A 16,358-nucleotide genomic window follows, 5' to 3' on the forward strand; every position below is an offset into this window, starting at 1 on the left:
TACAGTCTTCAAGGAAGAATTCACCAACATGTCTCCAATATCGTCCAAGGCTAAGGAAGAAGTTGCCCTAGACCAGAGAACATAAGCATCATGGGTCCTAAACTAGCCCATCCCCACAGTGAAGAAGGGTGCCCGGGGGCTCTCACAGGCATGAGTCGTTCCAGGGAGCCAACTCACTCACCTTCTTCTGGGGAGGCTGACCCACCAACTCACTCCCCTTTTCTACGGGGTTGCTGACCCACCTGCGTATAGACCTCAGTGTGTTAGAATAGCTCCCTTTATGATTTAATAAACTGGTGTTCCGGTTCACAGCTCAGCTTTTTGTGAACTTGGTTGATGTGAATCAGGCATCCTGTATTTCATCACGTGGGGAACTACTGACAAAATCACATCTGGGACCACTTTGACCCCACCGAGCTGCTGCCCTCACCTCACCCCCAGCCAGGCCTCCCTCTCGCTGAGGTCTTTCAAGTGCCTCTAGTTCATACCTTTTTACTTTAGGCTTTCAAACCTAAATATCAATAAATGCATTTTCAAACGTCTCAAAAAGTGTTCCTTGTCACATCATTCACAGAGACGTGTCCCAAACGCTACGTTCGGCAGGGCCCTCGGCGTAATGGGCCCAAGTGCAATACAGCACATCTGAGTTTTCATGGACCTTGCTAGTCGGTGATTTCGGGGTGTCTCGTTCCTTTATTCAACAAATATTCAAGGACTGAACACTGTGTGCCAAACGCTGACGTGTTCGTCAAATATGAATCCACGTTTATGTATCTTGGGACGTCACTAAAATGACGTATCATGAAAGGAGGCCGGAATAAAAATAATGAGTGAGGCTGACGCTTCACGAACAGAGGAAGCCAGTTCTGCTCTTGTTGGCTAAAGGAGGGAGAGACAGGAGACACTCCGATTGGCCGCCTTAGGTTTGAGGAGGATCCCGATTGACGCGTGCAAACGCGTTACTTCATGTTTGAATGACGAACAGTCTGGAGCCCCAGCACTCCAGGGTTGATCAAAGTGAGCCAGTTGAGGCCCGGTGGCCACGGAGACCACACCGACAAAGGCCGCAAGGGGGGGTGGCTTGACACTTCCTGGGACGGGTCCTCCCCGTGGCAGAGAAAGAAGATCCTGGGCCCCTCAGTCTCCCAGCCATGGTTCTCCTTTTCCCACAACGACTGAAGTCATCGGGAGCCACCTGCCGCGTGTGGCCACAACCCAACACGTGGGGGGCCCCGAAGCCCGCCCGAGAGCCAGCGACTTCACAGCCAGGTCCTCGCTAGACTCCACCCAGGGCGCTGGCAGTGGCCACGGAAGAAGCGCTTTAGCGCTTCCCAAACGGCTGCAGCTACTTAACCTAAACGGGTGGAAACACACCGCTGCAATATTGGAAACGACAGGTTAGAACAGAACTCACGCTGAGGGAAGAAACGTGTGTTCACGCAGGGCGGTCATCTTAACTGGCTGCTTAAGTATGACGGGTTTTGGTTCTTCTGAAGCTCCGTAGGTTCTTTCTTTTCTTTTTTTATTTTATTTTTTTTAACACTTATTCATTTTTGAGAGTGAGAGAGACAGAGTGCGAGTGGGGGCAGGGGCAGAGAGAGAGGGAGACCCAGGATCTGAAGCAGGCTCTGGGCTCCGAGCCGTCGGCCCAGGGCCCGACGCGGGGTTCGAACCCACGGACTGTGAGATCGTGACCCGAGCGGGCGTCGGACGCCCAACCGACTGAGCCACCCGGGGGGCCCCACGAAGCCCCGTTGTTTCTGATGGCGGGAAAGGAGCACTGTCTGATTTTTCTGCCAAAGGAGAAAGAATGGGTTTTCTCCCCTACTCTCCGAAACCGTGACAGACCAGGCCACAGAGTCGCTTCGTTATGATTTCCCAAACAGCTTCCGAATGCTTCAGACACCATCAAAACCACTCTGCCCGTTGAACAGATGAGGAGATGGAGGCCAAGATAAGGCCGGGCCCAGAGGAACACGCTGGAGGAGTCAGGACTCGAACTCAGGTCCCCCACTCTATAGAGCTTTCGATCGGACAACCGGCTGTTTTTAGGGCAGCCGGGGACATCTGCAGGTGACCAAATCAAGGCCAACAGGTCGTCCGGAAGGTAGAGCGGCACACTGCGGCTGCGGCCGCTGCCTCGTAGCAGGCACTCGGTGACACAACACGTGTGGGACAGACCCGCGGGGCTGGGCTCTAGCCTCTAGCCCGGCCGTGCACACTGGGCCTTCCAGATGTGACACCCGACTTCTAGAACAGGTTCGTCGGTGTCTTCCGGCACGCAGGCATTCGGCAACGTTTCGATTCAATTGACTGCGGCTGTGCCGGCTAAGACACAGCGGGCCACGGCGGACCACTCCAGAAGCTGAGAGGCCCGCAGAAGCCGAACTTCTCCCCACGCAGAGCAGCTGTGGGGGACCAGGAGGCCGGCTTCAGCCGCCCCCAGGCCCGTCTGAGCCACGCCCTCGGGAACCGGGGCTCCTCTTGAATCCGAAGCTAAGGCCGGCTAGAAATCTCATGGTTAAAAGCCCCCCAAATCAACGTGTTCTGCAAACCGCGGAGGCTGCCGAAGGAGTCCCAGGGGGTAAAAGACTGGAATTTCTGCCCTTTCAACCAGTCCGGGCACGCCGGCCACTCTACTCATTTTCTCCGACGGTAGTTTCGAGGCAGACCTTTTCCCACCCTAGCCTTGAACTTAGGGCTTGCGTTGAGATTTGCAGTTATTTCAGCCTCGAGCATGGGAAAAGTTACCAGAAAGAAGAGTAGGACGCAGATTCTTTTATCTACCTATAGAAATAGATATACGTATAGATATAGATAGATGATATGTAGATATATAGACACAGAGAGACAGAGATAGAGAGAGATACAGAGATAGATAGATATATAGATGTAGATAGATATAGATGAGATATAGATATAGATATAGAGATATAGATAGATATAGATATAGATATAGATATAGATATATAGATAGATATAGATTAGATATAGATATATAGATATAAAGAAGCAATGGCTTCTGGAACAGGGCCACAGCGTTTTCTCCACACCCATACAGAACAACAGTAGGATTTCGAACGCCCCGCCAGATCGCTTCACTTCGGTAGGAGTTTTCCCCGTTGGTTGAGAGAAGGGTAGAAATAAGGACAGGGATATTCCTGATTCCAAAGACTTCTTTTCAAAAGGTTGCTTCATTGCAATGTTAAATATGGGATCTTAATCTATAAAAATTGGCTGAAATAGCAAATCTCCTGGATGCTGTCATTCTTAAACTTTTAAAAATGCAGTCCTCTGTGACTTCTCCAGATCAGTAACCGGGAAGTGGCTTAAGCACTGACCTCATAACGATAAAGTGGTCCCGTGATTTATGCTGTCGAGGGGCTCAAACCCCACGAACTGTGAGATCATGACCTGTTTCTTAAAGAGACCCAGTTGTTTAACATTTACTAACCTACCAGTGGGCGCAATCTAATTATTTGACTAAAAAGTCTTCATTTTTACAGTCCTGCTACTCAATTATTGCTGTAAGGGAGCACTAAATAATACTGTGAATTAAAATACAGAAGTTACTTAAGAAAGCATAATATTCACGAGCTAGAAAGCCTAAAAAATCAGACCTTTAAAATTGTTCTCAGAGAGCAACAGGTACTTTATGTAGTCAAAGAAAACATAACGTTCCTTAAATGCAAATATTTCTCCTATATAACACATTCACACAGTGGTAAGTTGACAAAGGTTTATTCTGTGCTCGCTTTCTGCTGGTACGCTCGTTCACGGTAATTTGTACGATATTTACAAATGGAATAGAGTGGAAAAGAGTTCTTGACAGTTCTTGACAAAGAGAGTTCTCAGCCAGCATGTAAGATTTAAAATAATAATAATAATAATAATCCCTGGGGCGCCTGGGTGGCTCAGTCAGTTAAGCGTCTGACTTCAGCTCAGGTCATGATCTTGAGCTTCATGGGTTCACGCCCCACCTTGGGCTCTGTGCCGACAGCTCAGAGCCTGAAGCCTGGTTGGGATTCTGTGTCTGCCTCTCTGCCCCTCCCCCTGCTCATGCTCTCTCTCTCTCTCTCTCTCTCTCAAAAATAAACATTAATGAAAATTTAAAAAATCTGCACAGGGATGTATGGAACAGAAGTTTGAGGCAGGGCTTCACTACATTTCAGTCATCAGGGGATAAGACATTATATTGCACTTTTTCAGTACTGAATTAAAGTGAACATAGTTTTCTACAGCATAAAATGTTTTGGATGCATAAAAATGTATAGAGAATAACATCATGAGCTCCCACGTATGAATACCCATCCATTCCTTCTCTCTCCCCGACCCTCAGCTACCAACCTTAATTTGATGTTCATCATCATCCAGCATATACTTTTACTTTAAATTACCCATTAAAAGTACACATATTTTAAAACTTTATACAAATGGTATCATATTTATCCTGCAGTTTCCTGTGAGATTCATTGATGACAGCATAGCTCTAGATCTTTTATTTTTTAATTTTTTTAATGGGGGGGGGCGTGCGGAGAGAAAGAAAGAGAGAGGGGGAGAGGGAGAATCTCAAGTAGGCTCCACACTCGATCCTACGACTGGGAGATCATGCCCTGAGCAGAAATCAGGGATCATGCCCTGGTCGGATGCTCAACCAACTGAGCCACACAGGTGCCCTGAGCTCTTATATATTTTTTATTTTTTTTTTAAATTTTATTTTAGAGAGAGAGAGAGAGCATGCAAGTGGGGGGGGGGGAGAGACAGGCAGAGGGAGGGGGAGAGAGAGAGACAGAGAGAGACAGAGACAGAGAGAGAGAAAGAGAATCCCAGGCAGGCTACACACAGTGCAGACCCCAACAAAGGGCTCAATCCCAACGCCCCTGATATCATGACCTGAGCTGAAATCAAGGGTCAGACTCTCAACTGACTGAGCCACCCAGGCACCCCCTCTAGATCTTTCCTTTTAACCTCTACACAGTATTTTGTTGTAGAATATTCCACAATATTCCATTCTTCTGTTCATGGTCATTCCTGTTGCCTCCAAATTTTGTACTGTGCTACTATGAACATTCTGGGACACATCTCGAGCACGCGTGTGTTTCTCTGGGGCAGATATTTAGGAACAGAACTGCTAAGTTATAGAGTACTCATTTCAACTTTGCTTACTATTGGAAAATTGTTACGAAGTGTTGCACCAGTTTATGCTCCCGGTAGCACCGTGTAAGAATTCTTGCTTCACGTCCCACCCCCTCCCCCGCCCCAGCACTTGGTGTTTTCAGAATCCAGGTAGATTTCCAAGGTACTAATTCCGGTATGTAAGATGGCTGTTTTGCACTGAATTCAGGTATTTTAAAACTAGTTGTAAATGTGCAGGGAGGTATAGCCCTATATCTTCCCCAGCTGCAGTAAAGAGATCATTTTAGCTTCTGAAGATAGATTCCAAAATGTCCGCCATGGTGGAAAAGTTACGGTTCTGTCAGTCACTAACGTTTTATTTGTTCTCCTTTGATGTCTCATAGATTGTCATGGAAAAGAGCACATTCACTATCAAACTGTGAGTAAAAGTTAACTGAAGTAGGGGGCACCTGGGTGGCTCAGTGGGTTGAGGTCGAGCGCCCCGACTTCCGCTCAGGTCATGATCTCGCGGTCCGTGCGTTCGAGCCCCACATCGGGCTCACTGCTGTCAGCACAGAGCCCACTTCAGATCCTCTGTCCCACCCCCGCTTGTGCTCTCCCAAAAAATAAATATTAAAAAAAAAAAAGTTAATTGAAGTAATCCTAGGCACATCAAGCTCTTTTCATGCTTCAAATCTTTGACTTTCTCTTCTGCTCCGTTATGATATTTTAATTGTTCTCCAGCCTGGTTGCATTTCTTTGCTTATTTTGATAGTAATCAAGTTAGTGAGTCTCTCTCACAAATATGCAGATGAAATGTATCTTCGAAATGGTTTATATTTGATTTTGGCTGGGTTTATGCAAAGTTTCATTTAGCTGAAGGAATACATCTTCATGAAGTCCAACTTCACTGGCTGTTCTCAATACATGTTAATGGTCCTATCTGGAGGTCATATGCTGAAACCATCTCCCCAGAATTTAGTGCGCTAATTTGTACGTGTGAAAATGAGGTGATCAACAAACATCGGATAGGCGCTCGCTAAGTGCAAAGCAAAACTGAAGACCTAAATATATCATGCGTGAGCTTTAATATATATAATACATTTTGAACTAAAAAGGAAAGCCTATTGTCACTTCTACTGATTTTCTTTTCAACAATACAAAGGGTTTAAGTTTTCTCTTTAACACTGGTTCCTTTTTTTTTAATGTTTATTATTTATTTTTGAGAGAGAGACAGACAGAGTGTGAGTCAGGGAGGGGCAGAGAGAGAGAGGGAGACACAGAATCCAAAGCAGGCTCCAGGCTCCGAGCTGTCAACACAGAGCACAACACGGGCTCGAACCCACCAACTGTGAGATCATGACCTGAGCTGAAGTTCAACACCTAACGGACTGAGCCACCCAGGCGCCCCAACACTGGTTTGTTCCTAAGCGTTTTGCTGGCCTTGGGCAGGCCCCATGAAACCAACTGCAAACTGACCATTTCAAATCAATGTAGGGAAGTGTACCAAAATGTGATAAAAAATAACTTGCTTTGACAATTACTTGCTTGAGACTTGATTCGTTAAGCACTCTCGAGTTTACTGCCCCTGGGGGAAGCAGGTTCCTATGTTCTAATACCTATTAATAATGAGCACTTTTCTCAGAGAAAGTCTATTGAGTGAAACTGGATTGATTTCTGACCAAGCCCCAAACAGAATCACTAATTTCTCTTCCAGTGAAGCATTATATTCCCTTACATTTACAAAAATATACTCAGAAATGTCCTCGCTTCTTAAGAGAATACTAGAGCCCAGATGTCAGGATGGCTTTCATAACAACTCTATGAGATTCATACGCAATTTTGGAAATGTCACCAATAACGTTTACTCTTCCGCCAACATAGGAATAAACACTGGAATACCCATTTTAATTTTCAAGGAGCTCTTTGGAGATTAGCTTCTTTCTAACTAGTTCACTGAAAGCACTCGCTCAAAAAAAACTCAAAGTAAATTTAAAGGCAAAAGAAATGTTTCGTTGTGCGATGGGATGCTCACTGAGGCATCTGAAACATTTCTCAGTTTTTAAAAAACAGAAGATTCAGTTGAACCAACTTGATAGATTTTTGTTCCTTCTCTATATTAAGCCCAAAGTTCTGGTTCCCTAGTGGGCTTTGGAAGAGGTGAAGTCTGGTGAACCCAACTAGGTGCCCTTTGCAAAAGCAATGGTTCAGAAAACCATCTCAGAGATCTAGCTGTCTTCTGGGTTTCCTTGGGCTCCATGATATGGAAGCAGATTTTTTTCAGAGTGTAGAAATATCCACTCACCAATGTGGCTATCCGTCTAACCCCTGAAACCTCATTTACAGCTATCCTGGGGGAAGAAACTGTTTTTAAGTTTATTTAGTTTGAGAGAGTGACACATTGCAAGTGGGAGAGGGGCAGAGAGAGGGGGGAGACAGAGAGAATCCCAAGCAGGCTCCACACCATCAGCACAGAGCCCGATGTGGGGCTCAAACTCATGAACCGTGAGACCACGACCCGAGCCGAAATCAAGAGTCAGACACTTAAACCGACTGAGCCACCCAGGAGCCCTAGAAAAAAAAAGTCAGTTTTTCTTTATTTAAGTAATCTCTACACCCAACATGGGGCTTGAACTCACGATTCCGAGATCAAGAGTCACATGCTCTTCCGACTGAGCCAGACAGGCGCCCCTGGATGAAGAAACTTTTTGAGCACAACATTTTATCCTAGTTCTAGTCAGATCTCTCCATCTCTGTCTCTCAGGGAATTATGAAGCAAGGCTCAAGGTAAACATCTATTTTTCCCAATTTTCTTAGCATCGTTTATTAAACAGTCCCCAATTTCCCCACATGCCATGCTACATCCAATAATACAGCAAATTCCATATGTGTAAGACTTTGTTTCTGGTTTCTCTTCTCTGTTCTATTGTATCTGGCTACCATGAGGCTAATTCTTACTGTTTTATTTATTACCGCATTATGACGAACCTGAAGGTCAACATTTAACTCAAAATACCTCTGGTATCTTTCAGGTGTCGCTAATATAGGAGAGGAAAGGAGGGTTCAACATATAATTGATACTATACTAAACTGAAAAAAATGCACGACTAAATTTAAGGTTGAATATTTTTAATGTGGAATTAACACAAGTACATTTACATTGTAAGTACATTTACAATGTAATTAAATTTTGAAGACTTAAAGGGAAATTGCTGCTATGTTTTATAGTAACACACATTTATAGCCCAATAAAATTAGTACAGTGCATTTCCATGTACAAATACATATACAAATGTAGCATTCGTTGTACAGTGATTAAGACATTAAAAGACTATAACTGTATGTTTGAAACTACAGAACTCAGTATCGTCTTAAAGGATTAAAATCGCTAGTTTAATACCATAAAAATGAAGACGTTTTGTGCAGAGGGGCATCATCAATCAAAAATTTTATCTCCTAGCTGTGTCTTCTAACCACAGGGTCAACACTCAAGAGAAATGTACTTTAGTCTCATTTTGTTGTTGTTATTGTCGTAGGAGCATTAAGCGAAACATCACATTTATGGACATTTTCATGAGCGAGTTATAAATCAATCATCATAAATTCAGCAAATTGGACATTCGAAGACTTATAATTTGCAGGTACCTTTGAATAAAATACAATCGGTTTGTCATACAAACTGTTACATCAAATGATACCACTGGCATTAACTATGATCTTACATGACACATAAACCTACTTAAAAGATACATTTATGTCTAATATAGTTATTGTGGTGTTTATCGTAAAACCAATAATCAAAAACCATGCGCCTAATGTGCCAACTTGACAGGAAAACTCACAACCCGTGATTCAAAAGGCAGCAATTTCAAACCATTGTCTTCAGTGGTCCGTAAAAGAAAATACTCCAAGCATAAATTCAACACCGCATGCAAAAGCTGGCCCTGGGCTTTAAAGCAAGTGGTCACGCTTTTTACATATTTAGAAGAAAGACATCTCTACACGGATCACCAAAAAAAAAAAAAAAAAAAAAAAAAAAAAAACCCTAGGAAGAGACACAATATAACTTAAGAACACCTTTACTAGAACTGCTTTTTCTACAAAACGCAAAAGCAAGTGAAGACACTGGAAACGTAGAGCTTTGTAACAGGAACACCTCTTGTGCAAATAGGAGTCTTTCACTTAAAGCTGTGACACGTGTATCCAAGTTTCAATGCATAAAATGTAAACTTCAACACATCCTAACTACAGGATTTTTGGCTTTGGATCTTTCCAGAGCTGTAAGACAGCTCTGTCAACCCTAATACCAGTCAAAGTGCAAAAGAGGTCCTTCAGAACACATGCCTTTGGTACGTTAGAGTCCCACAGGTAACAGAAGTAAATAATGAAATAAAACCATCAGCCCACAAAGGGGTTTAAACTCTCTGGTTATCTCTCTTCTCTCTTTGGAATTTCGTTTTGTTTTGTTACTGAAAAGTTACCCCGAACATTACAGGGAAAGCGTTTTGCCTGGAAATGTTCCGAGTGACTGATCTCTGGGTTTTAGATGGAGTCCGAATGCGTGCCGTGGAAAACCCTACTTGGAAGCGAAGTAACCTGCACTTGTCACCTGAGGGGGGGGTGGGGGGGCGGAAGGTGTGAAGATGGTTCTTGCAAGAATGAGACAAACTGCGAATGACGAAGTCCTTCTCAGTCCTGAGGAAATTCTGTGAATGTCATGGGCAGCACAGATCATCCTGACTCTTGTGCTATGTATCTGTAACGCTTTTAAGAAATATAATCTAGTTCACACCTCCAAAGGAAATCTTATTTCGAAAAGTCTATTCATTCTCCTTTCATTCAAGGGGAACTTAGTTTCCTTGTGTTACTCAGAGCAGCAGCTACAAAATAATGAAGAATGATCAACGTGAGGATTCAAAAGGTGCATCCTAAATCCAAAGGTGATGTCTCTTGCTTGTTTATTTCACTATGAAAGGTGTTATTCTGGTACAAGATTATTTCTTGAAGCCATCTAGTTTATGAATGGCATAACTTTACTGGCAGCAAAATAAACAGAATTCACATCTCCTACAACCGGACTTCATAAATATTATATGAGTTATGCTTGTGTGCATATAGATAACAGGAAACATGTTAAGCACGTAAGTATCAAAGAGATGTTTACCCTGTATTTGCCAGATTCCAAATAAGATAGCCTCGTATCTATCTTTAAACCTAAGTGCTGCCGAAAGTTGCCTGTGTGGTCAACTGTAATTTCCTAACCCACTAACTGGCACACATTCAATTTTTGTAGGCCACAATACACTATTTTGCTCCATGCGGTGTAATGAGGGTAGATCTCAATCCAGACCACTTGATATTATAGCATTCAACAAAAACCTACCAATGAGTATTAATGTGTCAAAGGACTTAAGTCATAAATGCACGTGATGGGAAAGGCATGCATGCTCTCAAAAGGTCTGAAGTCAGAACTTTCTAGAGAATAGGGACCAAGGGGACCTAGAGCCTTGATCCAGTAGCACACCGCGTTGAGAGCACTAAATGCTTTAAGTGCTGGTGATCTATCAATACATTACATTTCTACCCTCCCAATGGCACGAAACAAAGAAAAGGCTATTGGAAAACTATGCTTATGGTAGAAAATTAAAAGAACTAGAAAAGATAATGCGGTTTTTGCCAACTAAAGCGTACACGTTAACAAACACAGAGCAAGCCCTTTGCCGTCTGGGAAACAAGCACTGGCCCAAAGCCAATGTAAGCTGTTCGGCCACGTGCTTTCCAAAGGGTAGTGACACACACTGAGTCTACGGTGATTGGTTACAGTAATGGAATCACTTCAAATTAAAGCTAATCGAATATGTAATTTTACATGTCCCACAGTTCAGTTAGCTGAAACATAATGTAATTAACTTTGTCCCGAATTAAGTATGAGGGCAGTCTGGCTCTACATTTAAAATGATGATACAAATGATGGAAAACCTACCAAGTCTTCCTGTATTATATATATGGAAGCTAGATGAACATACTTGGTGTTTTCAGTTTTGAATCTTGGAGACCGGAGCACAAGAAACGCCATTATTTTCCAGTACACACATGGCTTTATTGGTTTTTGAACCGCTTCATAAAAAATGATTTATATACGTTACTTTCAACAGCTTCTCCAGCATGTACTTTCAGGGACTCCTGTATTTCTTCTCTCATGAATCATTTATTTTTTTGAGAGGTGGGGAGAGGGAGAGAGAATCCTAAGCAGGCTCGATCTCATGAACTGGGAGATCATGACCTGAGCCGAAATCAAGAGTCGGACGCTTAACCGACTGAGCGACCCAGGCGCCCCTGTCGTCAATCATTTAAATAAGCATAAAGCAGTTAGCAGAAAGCTGGCCATGTTGATTTTCAAACTTTTCAATGTAGCAGATGGAATCAGTGAAATCTGGGGGGAAATGTGATTCGGTACAACTATCTGGCTTCTGAAAGTGTTGACTTTTAGTATCTTAGATTTTATCTTATTCTAACAGATACAAATTTTTAAAGTTGTATGTGCAACTTTCAATTCAGCATGTGCAAGGTTTCTATTTGATACTCTTCTTTTATAGTTAGTGCTTCTTCTGCCTCGTATAATGCAAGAAAGAAAGAAACTGTTAACTACTTGAAGTTATGAAGATATTGTCCTGTGCTTTCAGATTTCAGAAGCTTTTACTCTGGGTTTTATGTTCAGGTCTATGATCCAACTCAAACCGCTTTTTGTATACGGTATGAGATGTACGGATGAAGGTTCATTTCTTCTCCGATACGGATACCCAGTTGCTCAAGCACCGCTTGTTAAAACAACCTGCCTTTCCCCATCCGGCTGGCTCGGTATCTTGATTGAACATTTTTCGATTATGTGCATGTGGATCCATTTTAGAAATCTCTATATTTTTCTACACTTACATTAATACCACATCGCATTTGTTACTATAACCCTATATAGTAAGTCCTGAAATCAGATATGTAAGTCCTCCAGATTTTTGAGATTCTTTTGTTCTGGATTTTTTGCCTTTCCATATGCATTTTATTTTTTTTATTTGAGAGAGAGAGAACATGAGTGGGGGAGAGAGGCGGGGGGGAGGGAGAGAAAATGAATCTTAACCAGTCTCCATGCTCAGTGTGGAGCCTGATGCAGGGCTCAATCTTCGACCATGACATCATGACCTGAGACAAAATCAAGAATCAGATGCTTAACTGACCGAGCCACTCAGGCACCCATCCATATGCATTTTAGAATAAACCTGCATTTTTTTAATACTCAGATTTTGAGTGCGTGAACTCTATAGGTCAATTGGGTGACGATGGATTTTTTTAAAGTTTATTTTGACAGAGTGAGAAAGCAAAAGTAGAATAGGGACAGAGAGAGGGAGAGGGAGAGGGAGAGGGAGAGAGAGAGGGAGAGAGAGAGAGGGAGAGAGGGAGGGAGGGAGGGAGGGAGGGAGAGAGGGAGGGAGGGAGGGAGGGAGGGAGGGAGAGAGGGAGGGAGGGAGGGAGGGAGGGAGAGAGAGAGGGAGAGAGGGAGGGAGAGAGGGAGAGAGGGAGGGAGGGAGGGAGAGGGAGAGGGAGAGAATCCCAAGTAGGCTCTGCACTGGCAGAGCCCCAATGAGGGCTTGAACTCATGAACCGTGAGATCGTGACCTGAGCCAAAACTAAGAGTTGGACACTTAACTGATTGAGCCATGCAGGTGCCCCAGGGGACAATGGATTTCTTAACAACACTGTGATTTCTAATCCTTAAACATGGTATCTCTCCCTCCCCCTTATTAAGTTCTCTTATACATATCTCAGCAGTGATTCGTGGTTGTCAGTATAGAAGGCTTAGACATCTGTTGTTAGATTTATCCCTATTTATTTTACATTTTATATTACTAATGTAAATGGTATTGTTTTTTGAAATCAGTTTTTTCAATTCTCTGTGGCTAGGATCGAGAATTACAGTTTATTTTGTATAATGATTTTGTACACTATGGCCTTATAAAATTTTATTACTTCTACTAGGGTCTTTTTGTGTAAAGGTTCCTTATGGTTTTGTACAAATACGTGATGTGCTCGGCATGACGGCGCTGCCTCTTCCCTTCATTTTGTTCTCTCTTTATCTTGAGTTATGAAAATGGCTATAATAGAAATGGTGAGAGTGAATATCCTTGGCTTGTTCCCAATCTCAGGGCGAAGGCTTCCAATATTTCACCATTAAGTATGATGTTAGTTGTGGTTCTTCATGAGCGTACATGATCAGATTGAGGAAATTCCCTTTATTCGTCGGGTGAGAGTTTTTATCATGGATGAATATGGACTCTTGTCAGCTATTTAAAGGATGACATAATTTCCCCCTCTGTTATGTTCATATGGTGAATTGCGGTGACTTTTAAGTTTGTAATACAAGTATCTGAACATCCAATTTGAAACAGTTCTAAGTTCTCTTGTGCTCTCTTTTTTGTCCCACGTGTTCTTTGGAGGTGCGTTGCTTACCACCCAGAGATCCACGGACATCCATTTCTAATGCTTTTTAAGACTTTATATGATTACAGTCTTCTGAAATTTATTGGGACTTATTGTAATGACCCAGCATATGATCTATCTTGGTGAATGTTCCATGTACACTTAAAAATAATGGTGTATTCTACAGTCGTTGGGTGCAGGTTTTAAGTAAATGTCAACTAGTTCAGATATGTCAGACGCTCCTGATTACTAATTATGTAAATCATTCAATAATTATCTAAATAATTCAACAACCGGTGAGGAAAAACTCTAAAAGGTGACCCAGATTTAGGGTACCTAAAAAAGCAAACAAGAAGTGGCCTTTATTTATTTAATCTCTATACCCAACCTCTATACCATTTAATCTCTATACCATCTAATCTCTATCCCCAACGTGGGGCTTGAACTCACGACCTTGAGCTCAAGAGTCGCATGCTCTTCTAACTGAGCCAATACAGAATTCTAATACAAGTCCAAAACTAGGAATTCAAAGGAAATATGTGCATATGATAATAATGTTCACAAAAAGTCTGTGTTTTCGTGGGGTTTTTTTTGGTGATACCTTTTGATAGATAGCTCAGTATTACTTAGGGGGAAAATGTAAAAGAATACTGGTTTATTTTCAAATACAGAAATTTTATGTATTAAGTGTAGGGTTAATAGAAGGGAATATTAGGTCAGCACTCATTACTTTATGCTACCTTCATATATTACGTCTTGGACACAGACACGAGTGTGTGTGTGTGTATGTGGCTGAAAGCTAACATAAGGAAACAACATACTCAGAACTGAGTGAAATACACTGGTAAAGCGTTCTTGGACAGTATAAGGCCGGTACTTTAAAAGCACATCATCAGTATTTAGTTCTGAAGGATCTCTTACAAGACACCTTGGTATCTGAGACTCTCTTCCATACCAGTCAACCTCGTAGGGAAAAGTGTAACATGTTTTAAAAATCTTTCTTCATTATTTTAAAGCTATGAAAGGAAAAAAAAAATAAAATCCTAGCCAACATAATATGCTTGCAGCTCTATTTCTAAGTGCAGAGAAGTTCTTGCCTATGTCGACTGCATCCTTGGTGAAGCTTTAAAACTGTTAGCCTTTAAACAAACAGTATATAGTCTGTTCATATTATACCTGTAACTTTGGCATTCCGAAACCTATAGTCACCAATTAAAATCTGCGAAGTATTCCCGGGAATCAGACCTTCTTTTCTTCTGTTTAGATTTTTCACCAACCTAAATGATAAATGAATTAGTAGCCAACAGTGGTAATATACGGTAACGACAACAACAAAAAACACATGTAATCCAATGACCTTCATGACACTGTGCTTGAGTCCTGTGAGTGACCTACAAGGGACTTAGGTTACTAGCAAAAATGCTGATTACTTTAATGATCCGTCATGACTTTTCACCCTGGCCTGTACTCGTCCACCTTTAGAGTCAAAGTACACACTCCATGTAGCCTTTCAGCTAAAGTCATGGGCACAGTGAAGACAACAATCATTTCATAGCAAAGTTCCAAAAGATTTATGGAAGTTTCGTTCACTCAGTCCTCTCCCAAACAAGATTTCCTTCCTGCTTTGGACTCTCTATAATTACACAGTATATTCGGCAGAACCATCTTGGCAATCGGTGCTAAATGAAGTCAAATGCATTAGAGTAGAATGGTAGGACTAAAAAGTCAATATGTGAATTGACAAAGAGGTGACTGTGTCATAAAGTAGCAAAGCATGGTTCCTGGCACACACTGGTAGGCATTCATTAAAAATGAGATGAGTTAATGAGTGACTTCAACGACCAAATGTAGTGGGATCTGTAGCCATTACAAAGCCAGGTCTCTCAGTTGAAATGTCTGAGCCAAGGGTAAACCACAAAAGAGCATGCAGACTCATAGCATTTCATTCTTTCAAAGCATGTTTCACTCACCAAAGGTTAACATCCCTTTCAGTGAGCTATATAGGCATAGCTGAAGCAATGAAAATGAGATACTGATAAGAAATGTGATATTTCTGCTTCTTGGGACTGTATAACAAAGATACAAGTAAAGCGGAACATTTGATTAGATATGCATGTGCCCCCGGCAAAGGTCATCATAAGCACTGAGAACACACTTACCATTGACCTTCGGCATCTTCATGGAGAAACTGAAAGACATCTCCATTTCTGATCAGGAGGTCTTCTGGGCCTCTCTTCCTGCCATCTGCTAGGGCTTTGTAATTGCCTGGAGACTATAAGGTTGTTTTGAAAGATCACATTACAAATTTGACTATAAAACGGCCTGGGTAACTGCATGCTCTATGACATAAAGAATTCACTCTTCAGTGGGAATAGTGGTGGCTACACAGCCCAGCGGGGATGAGCAAACACGGAACCGTTTGTGATGGGGGAAGAAAAAGCAGAACATGGCCTTATGGAGCCTGAAGAATTCATTTTTATTTGCAAAAAAAGAGAAGTAGAGCACGAACTACACAGAAAATAACAGAGCACGATGACTTTAACTTCTATGAATTATAAGCACAAACCCACGGGGCACCTGGGTGGCTCCGTTGGTTAGGCGTCTGGCTCTTGATTTCGGCTCAGGTCGTGATGTCACAGTTTCGTGAGCTCAGGCCCCGCATCGGGCTCTGTGCTGTGAGCCCAGAGCCTGCTTGGGATTCTCTCTGTTCCTCTTTCTCTGCCCCTCCCCCCCGCCTCTCCCTCAAAATAAATAAACTTTAAAAAAAAAAAAAA

General features: G+C 42.5%; 1 protein-coding gene across 8 annotated transcripts in view; it reads right to left on the bottom strand.

Moving 5' to 3' along the window:
• Positions 1–8,234: 8,234 nt before the first annotated feature.
• MCF2 (MCF.2 cell line derived transforming sequence) overlaps positions 8,235–16,358 on the bottom strand; it is a 108,857-nt gene continuing 100,733 nt past the window's right edge. For 7 of the 8 annotated variants that reach the window (XM_053201755.1, XM_053201753.1, XM_053201751.1 and 4 more), the window contains 3 exons: positions 15,744–15,856; positions 14,761–14,861; positions 8,235–9,995 (listed from right to left, as the gene is read on the bottom strand). In XM_053201755.1, the coding sequence (XP_053057730.1) occupies positions 9,955–9,995; positions 14,761–14,861; positions 15,744–15,856 (255 nt within the window). In that variant the 3' untranslated portion in view covers positions 8,235–9,954. Of the gene's footprint in view, positions 9,996–13,980; positions 14,862–15,743; positions 15,857–16,358 lie in introns of those variants that run through there. The other variant, XM_027054756.2, reaches the window with a different exon arrangement.

The sequence above is a fragment of the Acinonyx jubatus genome, chromosome X (genome assembly GCF_027475565.1).
Source record: "Acinonyx jubatus isolate Ajub_Pintada_27869175 chromosome X, VMU_Ajub_asm_v1.0, whole genome shotgun sequence".
In the NCBI taxonomy this organism is placed as follows: domain Eukaryota; kingdom Metazoa; phylum Chordata; class Mammalia; order Carnivora; family Felidae; genus Acinonyx; species Acinonyx jubatus.